Here is a 19,354-nt window from a genome sequence, read left to right as displayed (position 1 = left end):
CCTTGCTGACAGTAGGAAAGTTTTGACCATAGACCTCTATATGCATAATGGTACTAACAAGAGCTATTACTGTGATGACAACAGTGTGATAGCATAGCCAGTGGAAATCTCCTCCAACGTTATAAACCATCATGGCAAAATTGTTCTGGAATAACTCCACTGCCCCGCTGGCCATACTGCCATGGTCTTGTTGGGTTAAAAAAAAATAATAAAAAAAATCAAATCACATCCCTTCCATAGTTGTGCTGGTGAAACTTCAAAGGGTAGAGCACAACTTAAGCAAGGACTGTGGTACTCTTTCTGTTGTTGTGGCTGTGGGGATTTTGGGTGTGAACAGGTGCGGTCCCTGATTGACATGGCTGGCAAAAAGCCTCAAGCACAGGCACAGTTGTACCAGCCAAACCTGTGGATTTTGGTTTTGGGGCAAGGTGGGGCTGAAACAAACTCCACTGGTAAAATCTCAGTTTTAGCAATGCTCTCTGCATCCCTACTAGAAACGTGTCTGCAGTGCAGATATCTCAGCCAAACACTTAAAAGACAAGAGATGGCTTTGCTCAGGCAGATGAAGATGGGAGCTTTTTGGTACACTAAATGTTTTGTTAGAGTAATGTCTATTTTATTTCTTTTTAAATTTCCCAGTCTGTTACTGGAAGGCTGGCTGCTGTTGTAAGTCACGGCTGGGCAGGTAACCATCTGTTAATGAGTAATTCTTGTGACTGATACCGGCATTGATCTGGTCCATATTTTGCAATGTAATGTCATCTCCTGAGTGGGCTTGCTTGGAGCTCCTTGTTATTGCTATACCATGTTTTTAATTAGCTCCTGAAGAGAAAGAGACAGGAAACGTCTGGATGGTAAATCATCTCTAATTACAAGCAACATTGGATTAGCTTCTCTGGAGGCGATTTTAAATGCTTACTGAATACACCAGTGATCGTCTCCGAGGGTCAGGCACTTTGTGAACTCTTCACTCCCCATAGTTTGAGGGAGAATATCTCACTACATGGCATTCCCAGCTACCCACAAAGACATTAATGATTAACAATGATAACAGCTCTGCTTGCTTAGAAAGCTAAAATACCTTAAAGTCAAGTAAATAGCAGGCCCTTGTGAAAGCTCATTGCTGATTCACCCTCCTGCTTCACCCCAGCCCTGGAATTTTCCCTCTGCCAGGCAAAACCTTTGTGAGAGGAGAGCAAAGATGAAAGTCTGTGCTCCTTTCACTGTTGTCTTGGCTCTGACTCTGAGCAGTGACTGTGCAAGGATGGTAAGTCTGATTCTTCTGTTTTGGAGTGGTGGATCACCTACGTGCTGGCTGGCAGGACAGTGTTGCCTTGGGGTTGGATGAGTGAAGCTGCTTACCAGACTGAAAGGAAGAGTCCTTCAAATGAAAAACAAAAGGGATTTGCTAGATGGAGGCTCACAGCAATGCTGACTAAGTAGGGGGCCTATAGGATAGCTGGTCCCGTATGTACCTGCATTTAAAGAAGTTGCCTACATCCATGCCCTGCTAGGGAGGAAGAACAGGAGGAGAGGAAGGACCACAAAAATTGAAATACTTGGAAAATGAATCTCAGAGATGTGTTGACACAAGCAGGTACCTGCAGTAGCATGGGAGGAGAGTGCTACCCCACCAGAATTTACTGCTACGTGGTAACAGAACATGCCAGCTTAGGTAACCTTCTCCTTCTTTTCAAACCTCTCCCTTTCATCATGTGCTTTATGTCTTTTTTTTTTGGGTATGTCTGCAAGGCAGCTGCAGCACTGCTGAGCCCAACAGTGACTGTTTGACTTTACCAGTTCGTTTAAACTCCACCATGGCCTGGCACCTGTCATGGACCAGCAGCACAGCTAATAGCCTGGACCCCCAGTTGTGTGGCTTTATGATCAGCCTTATTTCACTAGCTAGTTGAAAACTACTTTGGATGTACTTAAATGTTGCTGTAGTCCTAACTGTCCCAGTGAAGTACAGACATATCTCCTTAGACATTGCAGGAAGCAGCAGAGAGGAATATTCATGGTGCCCAGGAAAAGATCAGGCTTGTCTGAAGCCATTAGAGACTGCTCAATTCTGACAGAGTCAGTGTACAGAGCTAAAACTGTTTCTTCCTCAGGACTGTTCAAGCCCTCCCTATATATCTTAGCAACAGCTTTGTCTTATCCCTTACTTGTTATGTCCCCTACCCAGTTCTGCCTTCATGATGTGCTGCTTCCTTGACTGCTTTTGTGATATTTTTATTTTGCTATAGTTCAGCTGTCAGCACCTTTGGTGGCAGCAGCACTTTATGTGTATTACCACTTTTTATTATTTCCTGTGGCTTAAAATCAGCTCAGCCCAGTGCTCTTTGGTTGTCGATTGGCAAACTCAAATAAAGTAGAGGTTGCTTTTTCAACTAATGCCCTGGGGGAATACAGCTAAATGGCAGGAAAAGTCAAATGCTGGGATATTATTTGTAACTGTGAACTGGCCCCAGAGTGCATATATGCTTCCTGCCGAAAGAAACAGGAGTTGTGTCCCTTGGCAATAGATATAATGGAGCAGAGCTTTGGCCTTTTTTGTGCTGCACTGGGTGTTTCTGGTTTAACAGAAACCTTTCACAAGCCAATGTTTATCTACCTGCTTTCACCAGAGTATGTCCCAGCAAAAATCACACACAAATAACGGATCTTTGCAGAAGCACTGGGACAAACACGATTTCAGGGCACCCTGGAAAGCATGTTTGTCTCTATAGAATGGTTCCTGGAGTGAATTTGTGTCTCCAATCCATATTCTTTTTTTCTCTTTCTAGCACTACAAATCTGGAGCAGGAGGAGGCTCAAAACATGAGTTCACTCACCCACAAGGTACAAAGTCAAATCCAAGAGATTTCATGACAGTAAGAATGATCTGCCTGTCTGTCTCCATGCTGTGCAAGTCAGTAGTAAGCCTGTCTTTGCTTCAACATGAATGAGGATTATGGAATGGTTATGCCAATATTAATTTCCATGTAGAAGGGAATTTGGGATTAGTTCAGGAACCTCAGGTAATATTCCTTTAGGCACAGATTAATGGGAAGGTACTGATGGGGTTTTAGTTTGTCTGAGCTGGTGTGGCTTATATTCACTCATAATAAGGTGTGGCTGTAGGTGTGCAACTCCCTTTGTTTTAATCAGAGCTTCATCTTCCCTGTGACTTTAAAGTACATAAGCTCTTTTTATGCATAGGTTCAATTTCTGCCACAGCCCTTCATCTCTCCATGGGAGAAGGGTTTGAGCCCCATGCGATTTGTTGGACTGAGTTTGTTGCAATGGCACCTAAACAATCAGACATCCTAGCTGTGCATGGGCATTGCAGACTTCCTTTTTTAAAGATTTTGTTGTCCTGTGCTTTTGCTGTTAATGGATTCTATCAACTGGGACACTAGTGGTACCTTTTTAGCTTAGAAGAGTCTTTTATATCTTTTACAATATGTCTTCTGAATGGGGATGTATTTTCACGAGTCTCCTAACTGCTTATAACAGGAGGTATCAGAGAAGGTAAATAGCTGAACGTTTGCTTAATTAGTTCAGACAATGAAAACCAGGCGTCCAAAAGGGATAGCAGAGGGGCTGGCAGTAGCTATTTCTCACTGACACATAAGGGGACAGTTAGGGCAGATAGAGTGACAACAATTCCAACAGGTTATGAAGGGTTTCGACCACAGGTTATTTTTTCCATAAAGCTAATAACTGCCCTCAGGAGCTCTTTGAGATGATGGGTCTGGGCTTGTGAGGGTTAACAGATATCACAAGGGTGTGCAGGAGCCCCATCCGTGACTGAAGGGGTAAGCTCAGGACAAGGAGCAGTCGTACACCGTCACTGAGAAATGGAAATGCGCCGTGCTGCCAGCTAGGTCATACACCCCATTTCTCTCCTACAGCAATAGATGGCTTCCCATTCATGCTCCTGGCTCTGAAAACTGATTGCTTTTAGTTTAATGTTTAAATAAGCTCTGACAGTTTTTAATTGTCTTTTTTATCTTCAGTCTCTTTCATTCCCAAGACTTCTATTGAAGGATTTTTTTCTACTAGACTCCCACTAGCCTTCTTCAGACTCCCACCACCCTTTCTTAGACTCCCATCACTGATGTGATGAATGTAAAACTTGCCCTTTTTTAGACAGTGGTCCCATCAATTTCTCCTCACTTGTAAGGAATCTGCTTATCCCCAAGGGAAAGTGGTATGATCAAAATTATCTGTCTTCCCCCAGCCTTTAAAACTTTCTTTCTTCTGACTGTTTCTATTTCAGTTTGTACTGTCTGGTGCCTTAATTGTTTTAAACAGATGTTACAATGTGATATGGAGCCTGAAAGGGTAATACTTCAGAAATCAATTTAATATGCTATTACAATACTACGCAATTAGAAATGGTAATTGCAATTAATGAATATAATTGGCATTTGCTGTACCAGAAACTGCAATATATTTCAAACTGAAATGATCTGAGATCTTTATGCTACTGCAGAGCCCATTAATCTTTGTTGTTTCAGTGATTATGTAGGATTTTAAGCCTCTTCTTATGCACTAGAAGTTGCAGAGACAGAGTCCAAAGTACAGCTTCATAATTTCATATAATAATACATAACATATATACTTGTGGCTTGGATTTCATCTGCATGATGAGGTTTTTTTTTCTTGTATTTCAGTGTTTACGGAGGATGGAAATTTATGCAAATTTCCTTTCCGGTATGGTGGAAGGTTTTATCACTCATGTTTATCAAATCTATTTTCCCGAAAGAAATGGTAAGTTAACATTGCTCATAAATGAAGGCAACATTCAAATGGAAACATCATCCTTTATCACTCATGTTTATCGAATCTATGTTCCTGAGAGAAATGGTAAGGAGAAAGGAGAGATACAGACACCTGTGAGAGATGATGCTTGGTCAAGGAATTGTTTGATTTGTGTGGGCTATACTCGTACTGCAGCAGAGATGGTTTTCCTCTGATTTTTGAGGAAAGTTGGGGCTTTTTTCCCCATATCTCTAATTTTTAACCAGATTGCAACCAGGCTTCTTTTGGACAGTGTAGTACTAAGGAGTGAGGTATTACTCCTTTTCGTTGGGTAATGGTTTATTCTACGAGTGTGTTTAAGGACAGATCTTCTTATTTTGTGCAAGGGTTATTCTTTTACATATGTGGAAGTTGTTAAAAGTACTCATTACTCATTTTGGGGTAGGGGCAGTCAGGTGGGAACCCTGCTGCAGCAAGCACTGAATAAACAAGACTATCCTTGCAGATGAACCTATCTAGTTGGCATATATTACCAGGAATCAAAGGCAACAAAGCAGGAATATATGGGTACCAGTAATGTGGAAATATATGCATAGATGAGCTACATGAAAGGTACATACTTGCATGTTTTCAGGGTGGAGACAATGTTTTATAGAGTTAATTTTATTCACCCATGTGGGACAGAACTCTCATTTTTTTATACTGGATTGTCTATATTCATGACCCATGTCATCTTTCTGATGGCACATCTGTTTTAAGTGTAAGTGCTGGTTTATTGTAAACAACACAACACATACTTTCTTACACAAATAGACATAGAGCTTCAGACTAGGAGACCACTTCTGAATTTCCCCAACATTCATAGATACAGTCCAGATAAGAAAAGCCTCAAGGAAACATGAATTCAAGAATATCTTAATGAAAGGAACTGGAGTAATTTTACAGGTTGAACCCTGTCTTTAATGAACTGTGACCACAAAGATTTTGACCTTTGGTCCCACTTAATTTCATGCAATGCTTAAGATGGATCTTGTTAATACATGACAGTCTGTGTATTTGTTTTTAACCAGTTAGGCCACAGAAATGTAAAAAAACCCAGAAAAATCCGTGGATGGAAGGGATCCAAGGTTAGAGCACACTTTAGAGCTGACCCTGGACAGCTTGCTCTTATGCTTCCGATTTTTAAAAAGCCATTTACAAGCGAGGACATGAGGAGGAGGACAGCTGGAGCTGTTTGGTTTTGACAGGCCATTTCACCCCATGGCTGACCTTCTGGCCAGTGTTCACTCTGCTTTCATAAGTTAAAAGCAACCTGACATGTATCTTCAGGCACAGAGATGCTGGGGAAAGAGCCCTGAATAGCAGTTGGGAAACCTGCTCTGTGCATTTTTGTCTGATCTGGCACCACCCATGCTGGACTGATGCTGAATAACTGATCCCAGGGGACCTGGCAGGCAGCAGGTGAGGACAAGGCTTGTGTACTTCCTGCTCCTGCCTGCCTGTGAGCTGTTGGTAAGGATGGAGATGGTGGGAGGCTGGATGTAACCTGCCCTTGATGGGCAAATGCAAGGAGACCAGACCAGGACAGTGCTGGATTATGCACTTAATAGGTCCATGTCCTTGGTCCTCCAGTCATACTTTAACGCAGGACTACAGGCAGGACTCTATGTGTGAGCCAGAAAAAGCTTCAATTTGCTTTAATTTTATTATATATTTTCTCATACTATATTAGCTCTGTCCTGGCTGAAACCAGGACAATGACACAGATATTGTGTGCTAGACCATCATATTAATTTCAATAAGAAGATAGTCCTCCTGCAGAAAGCATTTAAGAGGAGTGTTTATCTTAATACAGAGCTGGATATGTCATTTATGAAAGTTACTGTCTCCATTCAAAGGGCTAAATGTGGAAGGCGATCAGACATGACTTTGTCCATTTGTAACATTTATGGTTCAACATAAATCAGAGTCCTGACCACAGAAACCTCTCCCTGCTTACTCTGAGAGCAACAAACAAGTTGTATCTTTATAAATATTTATCAAAAACACAGGAAAGAAGACAAAATAATTGCAGTATTCAAATAACAAACTTCCTTTAACAGCATCCTGTATTGCATTTCCCTTTAATTATAATCTGTTTTCACAGATAAATTACTATTTAGAGGCCTCTTACCAGGTACTAAAGATGCCATATAAATTTGCCTTTTGTGTTGAAGAGAAAAAAATTAGCTGGAACTGTTGCTAAAGTTCATTGGCACCTTCAGAAAGACATAACAGTGGAGGGACAGACAAAATGGGGGTGCAATGAACACCCATGAGACCAACTGGGGTGGGTGGTCTGAATTGCAGCCAAGCTGTGGCTGCAGAGATACTGCCAGCACCCTGCCCCCGTGTCCAGTGGTGGGATGGGTTTCTTGAGATCCTGCTCAAGGGGAACGAGAGGAACAGATTTTGTCTCAGATTTTGGCTGTGACTTGGAAGGTGTTGACTCGTACCCTGGAGAAGCCTTATCTTGTGCAGGGGTGCTGGATATGTGGGCCCCTGTTGTGCCAGGTTGCGAGGGTGGGCTTAAGTCTCTGTAGGAAGGACCTGATCTTACCACCTTCTCTGGAAAGAGAAAGGTTTGATACTTTGGCCACAGAATTAAAAGAGTTCAAAGCAGGGATTTTTAGCCAACTGGATTACGATATGGAGAGTTTATGCCAGTCGTGGAAAGGAGAAGCACATGTGAGATGAGCCAAGAGACAACAAGCATCAGGTTCTGGATTTTGCTTGTGCTGGTGGTGGTTGCTCTGGTGTTGTCAGGCAAAGTCTAGCCATCTCTCAAGGTCAGGACAGCACCTAAAAAGGTCTAAAGGAACCTCCAGGACATTCCCATGTTTTTTACCATGCATGAGTTTAAAATGTTGTTTAAATCAATCCCTAGTAGTGGACTTATCTGGTGTAATTAATTCAGTATCTGTGTCTTTAAGTTTTCACTTTTTTATTAATAATTTGATGTGACAGGCTGATGTAAAAACATTTGTTATCTGGTAAATTTAGAGAGTGGGCCCATTTACAAGTAGGACAAAGGAATAATAAGCCCATTTGTTTAGTGTGCTGGAGGTAACATCCTGTGAGACCAAAATGTCATCACATTTTTGGAAAGCCTCTCAATAAAAAGGAGATTTTAAAAAGAAAACGAAAAGAGACTAGTGAATTAACTTTGAGGATGCTCTGAACATCTCCCAAACAGTGAGAGAGGTGTGGTGGAAAATATAAAGGCATTATGGGAATGTGCAAGAAGCCTGGTACTGAGGAGGCAGCCTGACATCACAGGGGAGGACCAGCCTCTTCATAGTCACTGTGAGGTGATGGGGAAGGAGGCATTTGCTTGGAGCATTGTCCATTTGCTTAGAAATTGGCTGCTACTGGACAGATTCCAGAGAATATTAATTTGCATATTAATTGTTTTTCTTCTAATAATGATCAGAGCTTGCTTGAATTCTTTAGATGTATATGTTGCCTTTTCCTTTTGCCTCTCCCATGCTGCTCAGTGTAATGTCACTCTGCCAAATCAATAATTACGACAGTCAGAAAAGTATGGCTTCTCCTTCCTTGTCGTGGCTAGCACAGAGATTCAGTCAGAGGCTGTTTTGCCAACAATGACACAAGCAGTGCACCATCAAGAACCATTTTCAATTTACTCCTCACCTTAATCCTCAAGTGTAATAATCATCCTTTAGAAAAGCACAATCCACTTCCCACCAAAGGAACACGGAGAAATTTCCATTAACTCCCAGTAGAGCTGCAAGGGCCTTAATGCCTGTGAGAAAACAGCCTCTTTAAGAATGTGACAAGTTAATCTGCACTAGACTACCAAACACCTTTCTTTTTTGCACACTTTATGTAATTGAGGTCACCCAACTTAATATGTGTTGGGCCTATTCAGATGCTCCATAGGAATTACAGCACTTTAAATACCACATGGCATCTCATTAAGAAGCAAAGTAGGGCAGTTAAAATGGTAGACATTTTCTACAATAAAATTTCAAGCTGCCTTGTGACATCCTAGGATGAAAAAACATTTCATAACACAACTGTTCAAGATATGATAAAGTAAACTCCTATTCCTTCCAATGCCACGTAGCTGCTCATTTTCCTGTGTAGTGGCAGCTGATATTTATTATGCTGCATTAGAACTGGTTGGAGAGGATGTTTTGGTGGACGGCGCATTGGGACACAACATGGACCTCCAAGGTTCAGCCTCGGTTCAGTCACACACTCCCTGTGTGGCCTTGGGGAAGCCTATAAGTCTACCTCTGTAAATGAAGAGTAGCAGCTTAATGCTCCTTGGGGGGCTGTGAGCCTTGGAGATAACAGACTGTTGGGGGCAAGGAAAGTGTGTGGATAAAAGAGTTGTCAAAGCTGGTCTTGGTAGGATTCCCACGGGTGGTGCAATGTGCAGGATTCAGCCTGCTGCTCTGCAAAAAGGGGAGGTTTTATCTGTGCATTTGGAAATCACCCTCGTGTCAGTTATTTCCTCATTTTGTCTGTCAAGTTAAAAAATAGAAATACTTTAAAGGAACTGGGTGCAAAATACGTTTGCCACTGAAAGCCAGGAAAAAGTCCCTCTGTGGACAGTCTCCTGCCTCCACAGATTGTTAAAGTAACTGACAAGCATAAAAAGTGGGTTGAGTCCTGTTTTGCTTCTTTTGTCATGAATAAAGGAGACATAATCTATTTTCTTTGGTTTTGGTTTTTATTTCTGTCTTTCATTTTCTAATCTTAGAAATAGAAAGAAGGTTGGGTTTTTCTGGAGGATTCACTGGAGATCTCAGATCCTGCTTCCACACCTCATTCTTAATTCTTATTTTGTTTGAGAGAAATAGGACAGAGCACCTTTAACAAAAAAAAAACAACCAACAAACCAACAAATTAAACAAACAAAAAAAACCTCCACTAAACCAAAAACTCCCCATATTTTTCCTCTGGTGTTAAGAGATTTTGAATGGAACAGATGCTAATTAGGGAAAAAGGTATGAATTTGCCAAAGAATGAAGGCTACATAGTTTCAATGCAAACATCCAGATTGTTTAAAGCTGCACTAAACTGCACCTTTAATTCTTTTCAGGTGTTCAACAACACATAACTATGACAGGGACAGGAGATGGGGACACTGTGCTTCATTGCCTAAAGACCATTCAGGTAAGGTGAGCGATTGCTGAGCTGCTCCACATACCTGGCTCCTACTTTGCCGCCTGCAGTAAGGAGGGATGGTGCCTTCAGTGCTACTTTTATTTGGTGTACACAGAACAAGCCTTCACATTAAGTGTTTCCGGGATCTCTTTGTGACTTCGCATAACCATAGCATTGGACTATGTATATCACACAGTCTTTAATTCACTCTCTGTTGACTAATTTGAAGTCTCAGAGAAAAATTATGGTAACGCCTACAAAGAAATCTGAACTCTGAGCTGAGCACAGAGGTGATTGTCTTCTCTTCCCTCAAGGGTTGAATGTACCATTTAGTTTTCCTCTCATTTAATCAGCTACATTTTCTGTCTCTTTGACCAGTCAATTTTTTAGAAAGTACAGAAACATTTTGCACCCTGTACAACATACAGCCATCACTTCCAGCTGTCCTCCCTCAAGATCTCAGGGTAAAGAGCAGACCTTCAAAACCAGATTTCCTTGGGCTTTGGGCTGCGTCAGAGAAGAGAGGACAGATGTATTCATTGCAGGAGTACCAAGGGACAATGAAAGGGTTACTTAGCTGAGCAGTGCTACAGCTTCATGTGGTCACCACACTCCAGTGCTACAATTACTTCATTGTGAAAGTCTGTCTAAAACGGGAAGCCAAGGTCTGCGGCAAACTCTCCATTCTATATGTCACTTTATAGAATCATAGAATCATAGAATGGTTTGGATTGGAAGGGACCTTAAAGATCATCTAGTTCCAATCCCCCTGCCATCAGCAGGGACACCTTCCACTAGATCAGGTTGCTCAAAGCCTCATCCAGCCTGGTCTTAAACACTTCCAGGGAGGGGGCATCAACAACTTCCTTGGGCAACCTGTTCCAGTGTCTGATCACCCTTACAGTGAAGAACTTCTTCCTAATATCTAACCTAAACCTCCCCTCTTTCAGTTTAAACCCATTTCGCCTTGTCTTGTCATTAGTTGCCCTTATGAAAAGTCCCTCCCCAAATTTAATTGACACACTGGATGCAAGCATAATGTCCCAAGCAGTTTGCTGGGGAACATGCATCCCTATTGTCAGCAGTACCTCGACGGTTAGTCCTCACTTGTCTATGTCTCCCAACTTGATGTTTCATGAGCTGGATGCTGAGGAATCTCATTTTATAAGGAACATGTATATCTAATTCTCATTTTATACAGTGACAGAACAGCACTGGTAAATCAAGTTGCACTGGTTAGATTTAATGACCTTGAGGGTTTTTATGGATCTGTGTCTAAATGCTGATCATATTCCTCTTTTCTCTTTCACTCTACTTTCAAATGTGACTTGTCTTATTTAGTCTGCAGGATATGACCAAGTGCCCTTAGATGTTAGCTTCCCACTTTCCAACAAAGGGTATTTTCCACCATCCCCTGTCAGGGAGTACTCTGTCATGTCAGGAGACTCATTGCCAAGCTGATTACAATCTACTAGAGCGCTTGAAAAGCCAAATGTTAGATGAATCATGCTGAGAATCTAAAATTAAGCACTGCACAGCATCATAATTTTAAATTTAACAACTTTAAATTATTTTCCAGCCTAGCTTTAAAACAGATTAACAGCAGATCAGAGACAAATGAACTAACCCCAAACAAGCAGCAATGCATGTGCCTTTGTAATGCAAGTATGTTAGACACAAACATAGACTTTGTGGACAGTTCATGCTTATAAGAATCAGGTTATGAAGGCTGCACTTATTGATGAGAGTTTAAAATGTTGGAAGTAGTAACCCATGACTGCTTTAATCCTCTGTTGAAACACTGACTGTCATGGTGGTGGACAGCTGACTCAAGGATGCTTTTCCAGCAGCTGGAGAAGGAACTCTCCAAACCTAGCGTTGCATTTCTAGGGATGTCTTGTGCCACTTCTGTCCCTCCCTCAGCCCATTGCCGTAGCCCTGCCAGGCCCACATGCAGCCATCTCTGCAGCAAGCTGACTGCCCACAGGCCTTTTTGGGCTTTCTAGCTCATTTTTGCCTGTTACCCACTGCAGCATTGGACAGGGTGGTTTGCAACAAGAAAGCCACCCTGTCTGCCTGCCCCTTGCTGAGGAGTATCGCTGTCAATATACACAAATACCAGTGAAGTCACCATCCTTGGAGGTATTTAAAGGATGTGTAGATGTGGTACTTGGGGACATGCTTTAGTGGTGAACTTGGCAATGCTACATTTACAGTTGGACTAGATGATTGTAATGGTCTTTTCCAACCAAACTATTCTATGATTCTATGATTCTATGAAGGCTTGCACCAACTGCTGTTTTTCCTCCAGAAAAAAAGATTTATATGTGTGAGAGAGGAAAGGAAATAGAAAAAAGGGATAGGAAAGCTGGAAGAGATCACTGCTGGCTGTTACAAATAAAAGACTTCATTTCTGAAAGCATTAAGAATTTTGTAAAATTACATAACAAGTCTTTAGCTATTCATTATTTATAAACATAAATCTATTTATTTTTCTAAGCAGCAGTCAGTGTGTTTGGACTTAGAAAAGGTTTAACAGATCACCAGCCATAGCTTAAAGAGAAAGTGTTTATGGTGAGGTTGAAAGGAGGGAGCAGCATAATGGCTGAAGAGAATTTCAAGCAAATGGGAGGCAAGTTTGCCTGCTGGGAAACACAGCTAAGAAGAAAGAAAGATTCTAACTGAATAAGGCTGATCTTTAAAAGGTTGAAAATATATGGTTTTGTTGTTTAAAAAAAAAATCCCCTAAAATATTAAATCTTTGGGGGAATCTCAACCAATTTATAAACACTTGAAAAAGAAGAAAAAAAAAATTGGAGGGAGAGAGTATCCTTTGGTCATGAGAGATTGACAAGGAGAGTGTGAACTGGGATTGGGAAGGAACTGCTTGAAAGCAAAGGATGAAGCACAAACTCTCTCCAGGCCAAGAATACCATGTGTACAACTTGAAACCATTGCAGTTGCTTACAAATTAGTGTTATGTAAGTGTCAGAGGTGTTGATCCAGAAAAATACATCTGCCAGCTTCAAGAGAAAGCTTAACCAAATAGTGTTTAGCTTCAGGATGAAGTGAAGCTGAGGTATGAAGTCTCTGCTGGAGAGAGATGATAGTACTGCACTGCACAGAGCCAGAGCTCGCTTTAACAACACCCAAGGTGCTTGTTCAAACCCCTCCCTGAAATCAGTGGGAGCTGTATTGCTGCTTTCAAGTTTCCAGAGTATCCTTCACTCCTGCCCAGGAGATCTCTGGGAAGACTATGTGCAGTACCTACCTGATGTGACCCCTTCATACACATGGGCCAACTGGGCTGTGAATGTGTAGTTCATATATATGTACATATATATACTCACAAAAGTGCAATGCCCCTATACGTGGGACTTCTAGATCTTGTTAGTCTGTTAGGGCTACTGCTGTGAAAGTCTGGGAATCTTAGAGAAATGGACAAAACCCCAGGGAGGCCCAGACTTGGGAGGAATGTGCCAGACAATGAGGTTTTTTTAAGAGCTATTTGGACTGATATGGAAAGAAGAAGTAGAGTGGTGTGGGCTGTGCAGGAGGGAGGAAGAGGCATCATCCCAGAAGAGGCTCTGGGGAAGAGCAGTCCCAGTTCTAGGAAAGGTGGGTGGCAGAAACGGAAAGTTTTTGTGGGAAGATATGGTTAGAATGGCGAGACAAGGCTACTGCTTGTTCAGCAGAGCCTCAGAGAGGTGAAGCTGAAGTCATGGTGATTGCTACCAAGCACAGTATTCTTATGAGAGTGGGAAGATACTGCTGGGTGGCTTTAGATATTGGCTGATACCTTGCAGGGACTTGGCATTCCTTGGTTAATGACTAGTTAATGGTGGGCAAGATTCCCTGCAGGGAACTGTGTTGTGTCCATGTGCTTATGAGTAGAAGTTGTTCCTGCACTCCATGGAAGGTGGGAAGGGATGCAGAATAACCTGGGAAGTCAGGCTGGAGTGGCGGGTGGGATGCAGTGAGGGACTCCAACTGGGGAAGAAATGAAGGACTGGAAGTGTTCTTTGCAGATTTAATAAGGGTACAAAAAAGGACTTGAGCACCACTGTACCAGAAGATGGCCTGGAGATTGAGTCATGGTTTGGATGTGACAGGAATAGGAAATACAGGATTTTCCTTTGAGGAAATATTACATGACTAAAAGTTTCATAACTGTCAAATGGCAGGAACAGTAGGAATGTCGCTGCCTTGACTTGCTTTCCCTTGATGTTATCCTGGAGTGAAACTACCAGTGAATACACCCAGGCCTGCTATCTGATATCAATTACACCACTCTATTCTGAAGTAAATATTTTGATCTGTGCAGGGGAACCTTCACATTTACAACACTGTAGCAAAGCTCAGGATATGCCTCTCGTGCTTTACTTCATCCCTGTATGCGTGTGCCTGTGTCTCTTCTATACGTTACATTCCATGCCTAGGACCACCTGGACTGAGTAACTATACAGTTGCCCTTGCAGAGTTTCACTAGCATTAAAAAAGAGGATTTGAATGCAGACAAGCTGTTGGGCAAGTTCTGCAGTGAGTGTAAAATGTGATGTTGGTTGACTACAGGGGATATATACCCCTCGATGCTGCCTGAAATCAGGAACAATGGCTGGTCAGGGAGACTCTTACACCTTCTGCATCTCACATTGCCAAGTAAGCTTCCATCGAAGGGAAGAGAAAATTGCCCTGACACACCCCCTCCTCTCCCACCCTATTTTCCCATGGTTTAGAAAATTCTTTAAAAAGCAGAGATACATTAGACTGGTCCAATTTAATCTTGCTTGGCCTGATTTACTTGGATGTGACCTTGTTTTGCTTCAAATGTTTTTCCTTTGTTCCATGCTTCAAAATTTTTTCCTTTGTTCCAGTCGTTTGTCCATTCATTTTGGACAAAATCCAAAAATCCATAGCAAATTCTTCTGTCGAGGGTTGCCCTTTGTATGATTTGAAAGTGAGATGTATAATCCCGGTCACTGATGTTGAAATGTGAAGCATGCAGGGCAGTAATCCGGGCAGAGGTAGAGCCGCAGCCTTCCCTCCCCAGTGTACAGTCACAGCTCCATCTTGTGGGCATTTGTCCCATCTCTTCCCCACCACAGCGGCAGCTTTGGCAACCTGATGTGTGCCTGGACCTGCCACCTTCAGCCAAGTTACTCTGGGGGAGAAGGTTCAGCTCAGTGATTTACTCTGTCGTTTTTAAAAGCTGGATAAATATAGCTGCTATACAGCTGGAAACAAAACAAATGCAAACTGGTTGTATAAACATTGTTTTAGATTAATAGGTGTTGTTGAAATCACCGTACATTGAACCAAAATGGTTCGTGTAACCAAGCTGACGCCTAACACAACAAAGCACGGTTTATCTGGTATTTATTAACAACAACATCTCATGTGGCCTGTCTAGATCACTGCACAAACAACCCTTGCCAGAACGGAGGGACCTGTTCTCTCATCCATGGCCACAGGATGTACCACTGTACTTGTCCTGAGGAATTCACGGGCAAGGACTGTCAGATGAGTAAGTATCTTCTTCCACAAGTGTGACAACATGAAATACGAGCAGTAAGTAGAGCTTATTAATGTTTGCTTAATGAAAAGGTAATGCTGTTGTGATGGGAGGGACCACTGCAACATGAATGTTTGTGTAGGTGGATTTCCAACTCGTTATGACAGACAACCCATTACTGACAGGATAGCTGAAAATATCTTGATTACACAGTTATAAATCCAGGAATGCTCTGAGCCAATGAGGTATTAAGCTGTGGGAAACACAAAGAGCCTCTTCCCCTCCCCTTGCTGTTTTAAGATTTAAATATCACTTACATGGTTGGAAATGACTAATAATACCATCCAGTAGGTAGGGCAGGGAGACATGAGAAATAACAAAACTTTGGGTGACGCCTTATCCCTCATATACATGCACACATGGGTCCATTACAACTTTTCCTGTGATGTCAGCTTTACACCTGGGCAGCTACTCCACTTTCAGGGGAGTAATTTCCAAAGGAAGGGAGTCAGACCAAAAGGCTTTGCTTGAGTTATTTTTCCAGTTTTATGGAATTTACTGCATGTCAAGTGAGGAATTAGGCTTTTACACTGAGGGTTTTCAGTTATGCTTACTTTTCCCTGCAGCTCTAGACTTCTCTCCCAATAAGCTAGGAACCTTTTTCAGTCCTGGTGCTCCACTGTCTCCAGCACAACCCATCATCTGTGGATGATGCAGGAAAGTAGGACAGACACAAGTATATACCACTGTTTTGGGGTTTTTTTGTGTTTGCTGAATGAACTTTTGGAAGGGCTTAAGTAATGGTGATGCTGTCATGCTCACAGGGCTTTAGGATAAAGCCACCTCTACCTCAAGGTCCTTGGAGCTGCTGCTATAGTCATGTAGTGCCTCCATGCTGTGAATGCTGACTTGCTTGAGAAGGACCAACTGTCAACAAATATATATCTCAACAGGAAAAGAAGAGATGAGCAGGGAATGATGGAGACTGTGGTGCCATTCCTCACAAGAAATAATCTCAGAAAGCTTGTGTTGTTTTTTCAACTGTCTTTTAGAGAAATGTTTTGACAACAGTCTCTACGAGTTCTTTGATGTGGGCATGAGCTGGTCGAGAGTCCAACAAGGAGCTGTGGAGCAGTGCATGTGTGTGAATGGCCAGATTGAGTGTGAGAGTGTTGAATACAGAGGTAAGGTGCTATTTTGTGTGACATCTATTGTCCTGCATGGAGCGGGGATAAAAGACAAGAAGGATATCAAAGCCTGAGCAGTGTTATATGCAGTAACGCTGCTTTTGCAGCTCATCTACCCTCCTCTTGCCTTTCCATGTGTGAGCAGTAATACTGGCCCAGGAAATCACTTTGACTTATCCACCCTTATTTGAGGAAGCAATTATATGCATTAAGCTGAGTTTTAGGGATGCAGCTCAATGCTTTCTTCACCAGCGAGGACATCCTGAACTGCAGCGCGTAAGAATATGAACCAGATTATATAGCAGAAGTGGTAAAATTTCTGACCTTATGAGCTTTCTTCCAAAACTGCAACATGCCTGAGAGACACACCCTCCTCTACTCTTCCCCTGCACACCTACAATAGCTCTATATTGCTGTTTCACACCTGGGGTTTCTTCCCAAGCCTATTCCGCTCTTGAGTTGCCAACATGTAAATTCTACCCACCTCCAGAATCCCATTTGACCTGCATTGACCCTAGAGTCGCCTTAATTTTTGACCTGCCATACCCATTCTTGGCCAGGATGATGCTTGTGTTTTGAAGCCTCCTCCTTGTTTTGGGGCTGCCAGGTGTCTGACACAGCTGGCCAGATAGTTGCAGGGCATGTGCTTCGGGTTGTCACTTATTTGATGAAACCAGCACAATACCTTCCTTTTGGAAGGAGAGATGGTGGGAAACAAACCATGTGCCTCACATGTATTTGTGCTCTGGTTATGGTTATTTTGTTCTTCAGCATGGCTGACTTTTACCCTGCCCAGACTCGCAAGTAACTTACAGTACTGAGTACAAGAGCCCTTTGCAATAGGTAGGTGCTTTTATTCCCACCTTACAGAACTGGAAACTTAAAGCATTGAGAGATTTGGTGGCTTTCTAGGACACTGGAGGGTTGAGAAATTTGGTAGGACTTAATACTTCCAGGTCACAGATCCTAAATATTTAACTGAGCTCCCTGCTAGATATACTATTACAAATTTTAATGCAGCTCAGTGGCAAACTTGGAATTTGCAGAACCCTCTGTACAGAAAGAAATGCTAATACCACCACCACTAGTAATAATAATCACCAACCCCATTTTACCAGTTGTTCATTGGTAATATTTTTCAATATCTAGGCTGACATTATCCAATAAGAGTAAAAACATTGAGACAGACCTCAGTAGGCAGAAACCAGCAGTTTCCTTTTATTCAATTTATATCAAGTGTAGGCCTGAGATGAGTAAAAAAGGAAAAACTTCCCCAAAATGTATATGCATGGAGAGGTGTAGTAAAGTAAGTTAAAATGGACTGATTCCCTTGAATAGTTTGTACCTTTGGTTTGATCTCTGATTTCTGCTTGCAGGTTGTGTTCATGATCCTTGCATGAATGGTGGAGAATGTAAAATGATTACCTTCAGTGGGAAAATAGTATGTGATTGCAAAGAAAATTATGCAGGAAAGTATTGCAATATTGGTAAGTATAACAACCTACCAGTGGGCAGAGAATTTGTAATTTTCATCTAGGTGTGAAGCTGGTGTTTTTGTCCCTGTGTTGTATTCTGCCTTTGCAGACATTCCTTGTAATAACTGAGTCGTCACATGGAACAAGTGTTTAACGTGTTCCTCCCTTGTAAACCATAACACACTCTTCACCACCAAGACCTTGAGTCTAAAAATATTTGTTCATGTCCTCAACTCTACGGAAAATTAAGCACAGAAATTTTAATCCAATTACTCATGCCCGTAAAAAGAGTGTATGCTTCCAATTTGCAGGATCTGTCGCAGAGCCGTACTGTAGTGCAAATGCTTCCCCACATATCCCTGCATCTTATGCTGTCCCCTCATAAACTACAGATTGATGCTCTGAAAAAAATCTAGCAGCTGACTGTATTTGGTAGCACAGGATTATTGTGGGAAGTAGACAAAGATAAAATGCACACCCTTTGTTTGGGTTACCTCATACTTTAAATTAAAAGCACATTTAGCCCAGTACAGTTTACCTAAAAATCGTCACTTCCACCACTGGGCCGGGGCTGAGAAATCTGCTTTTTGGTGCCTACATGTTAGTTTGGTGTTGCTTCCCATTAGATTTTTTTTTTTAATTTTTTTTAAATAAGTGTTTTTAATTAGTTTTTTAAATTAGGTTTTTTAATTAGGTTTTTTTATTCATTTTTGATATAATTTTCCTCCAGAAGATTTAACTTTTCTCACTGTAGGGGTTAACTCTGCTTGTAAAGCTTACCTGCATGCTAAATCCTCAAATATGGCAAGTTTTAGGCATAAATTATAGTAGACCTTCAGTCATACCAGCCCATGATCCCATCAACTGACTGGCTGTGTCTTTCCATAAATCCCAGGGCTCATCAAAATTAAAGACAAGATTCCTGGTACCTATGGTGGGTACCTAGTTTGTCTGAATGGGTAGTGGGGTCAAAAAACATGGTAATGAATGCTGGAATTGGTATCTGGTATTCTTTTTTTGTTACTCTGATGGTTAACAAATGGTGTAGCCATCTATTCAAGCTGGAAAAAAAAAAATCCCTTTGGGAGAGCAGCAGCTACCATAACAAATAGCAGGTGTGAAGTTTTATGACAAACTGAATGGTGTATGAACTGGCTCTGAACCTTCACTCACCAGGTACCCAATGAATCATGCAAAATGGGCTTGTGACTCGTTTAAGTCCTTCCTAAGGAGTGATATTGTAGCTCTAT

At 41.8% G+C, this 19,354-nt stretch overlaps 1 protein-coding gene across 1 annotated transcript in view; it reads left to right on the top strand.

Annotated features, from left to right (window-relative positions):
• The first annotated feature begins 1,201 nt into the window (after positions 1-1,201).
• The window catches only part of HGFAC (HGF activator), a 41,503-nt gene continuing 23,350 nt past the window's right edge, over positions 1,202-19,354 (top strand). The window contains exons 1-7 of the mRNA XM_010173408.1: positions 1,202-1,267; positions 2,790-2,844; positions 4,665-4,761; positions 9,866-9,939; positions 15,341-15,454; positions 16,495-16,626; positions 18,006-18,116. Coding sequence (XP_010171710.1) covers positions 1,202-1,267; positions 2,790-2,844; positions 4,665-4,761; positions 9,866-9,939; positions 15,341-15,454; positions 16,495-16,626; positions 18,006-18,116 — 649 coding nt within the window. The remainder of the gene's footprint in view (positions 1,268-2,789; positions 2,845-4,664; positions 4,762-9,865; positions 9,940-15,340; positions 15,455-16,494; positions 16,627-18,005; positions 18,117-19,354) is intronic.

This window comes from Antrostomus carolinensis, unplaced genomic scaffold (genome assembly GCF_000700745.2).
Source record: "Antrostomus carolinensis isolate BGI_N321 unplaced genomic scaffold, ASM70074v2 scaffold7488, whole genome shotgun sequence".
NCBI lineage: Eukaryota > Metazoa > Chordata > Aves > Caprimulgiformes > Caprimulgidae > Antrostomus > Antrostomus carolinensis.
The sequence above is the reverse complement of the archived record's forward strand: the minus strand, read 5'-3'. Positions and strand labels throughout refer to the sequence as shown.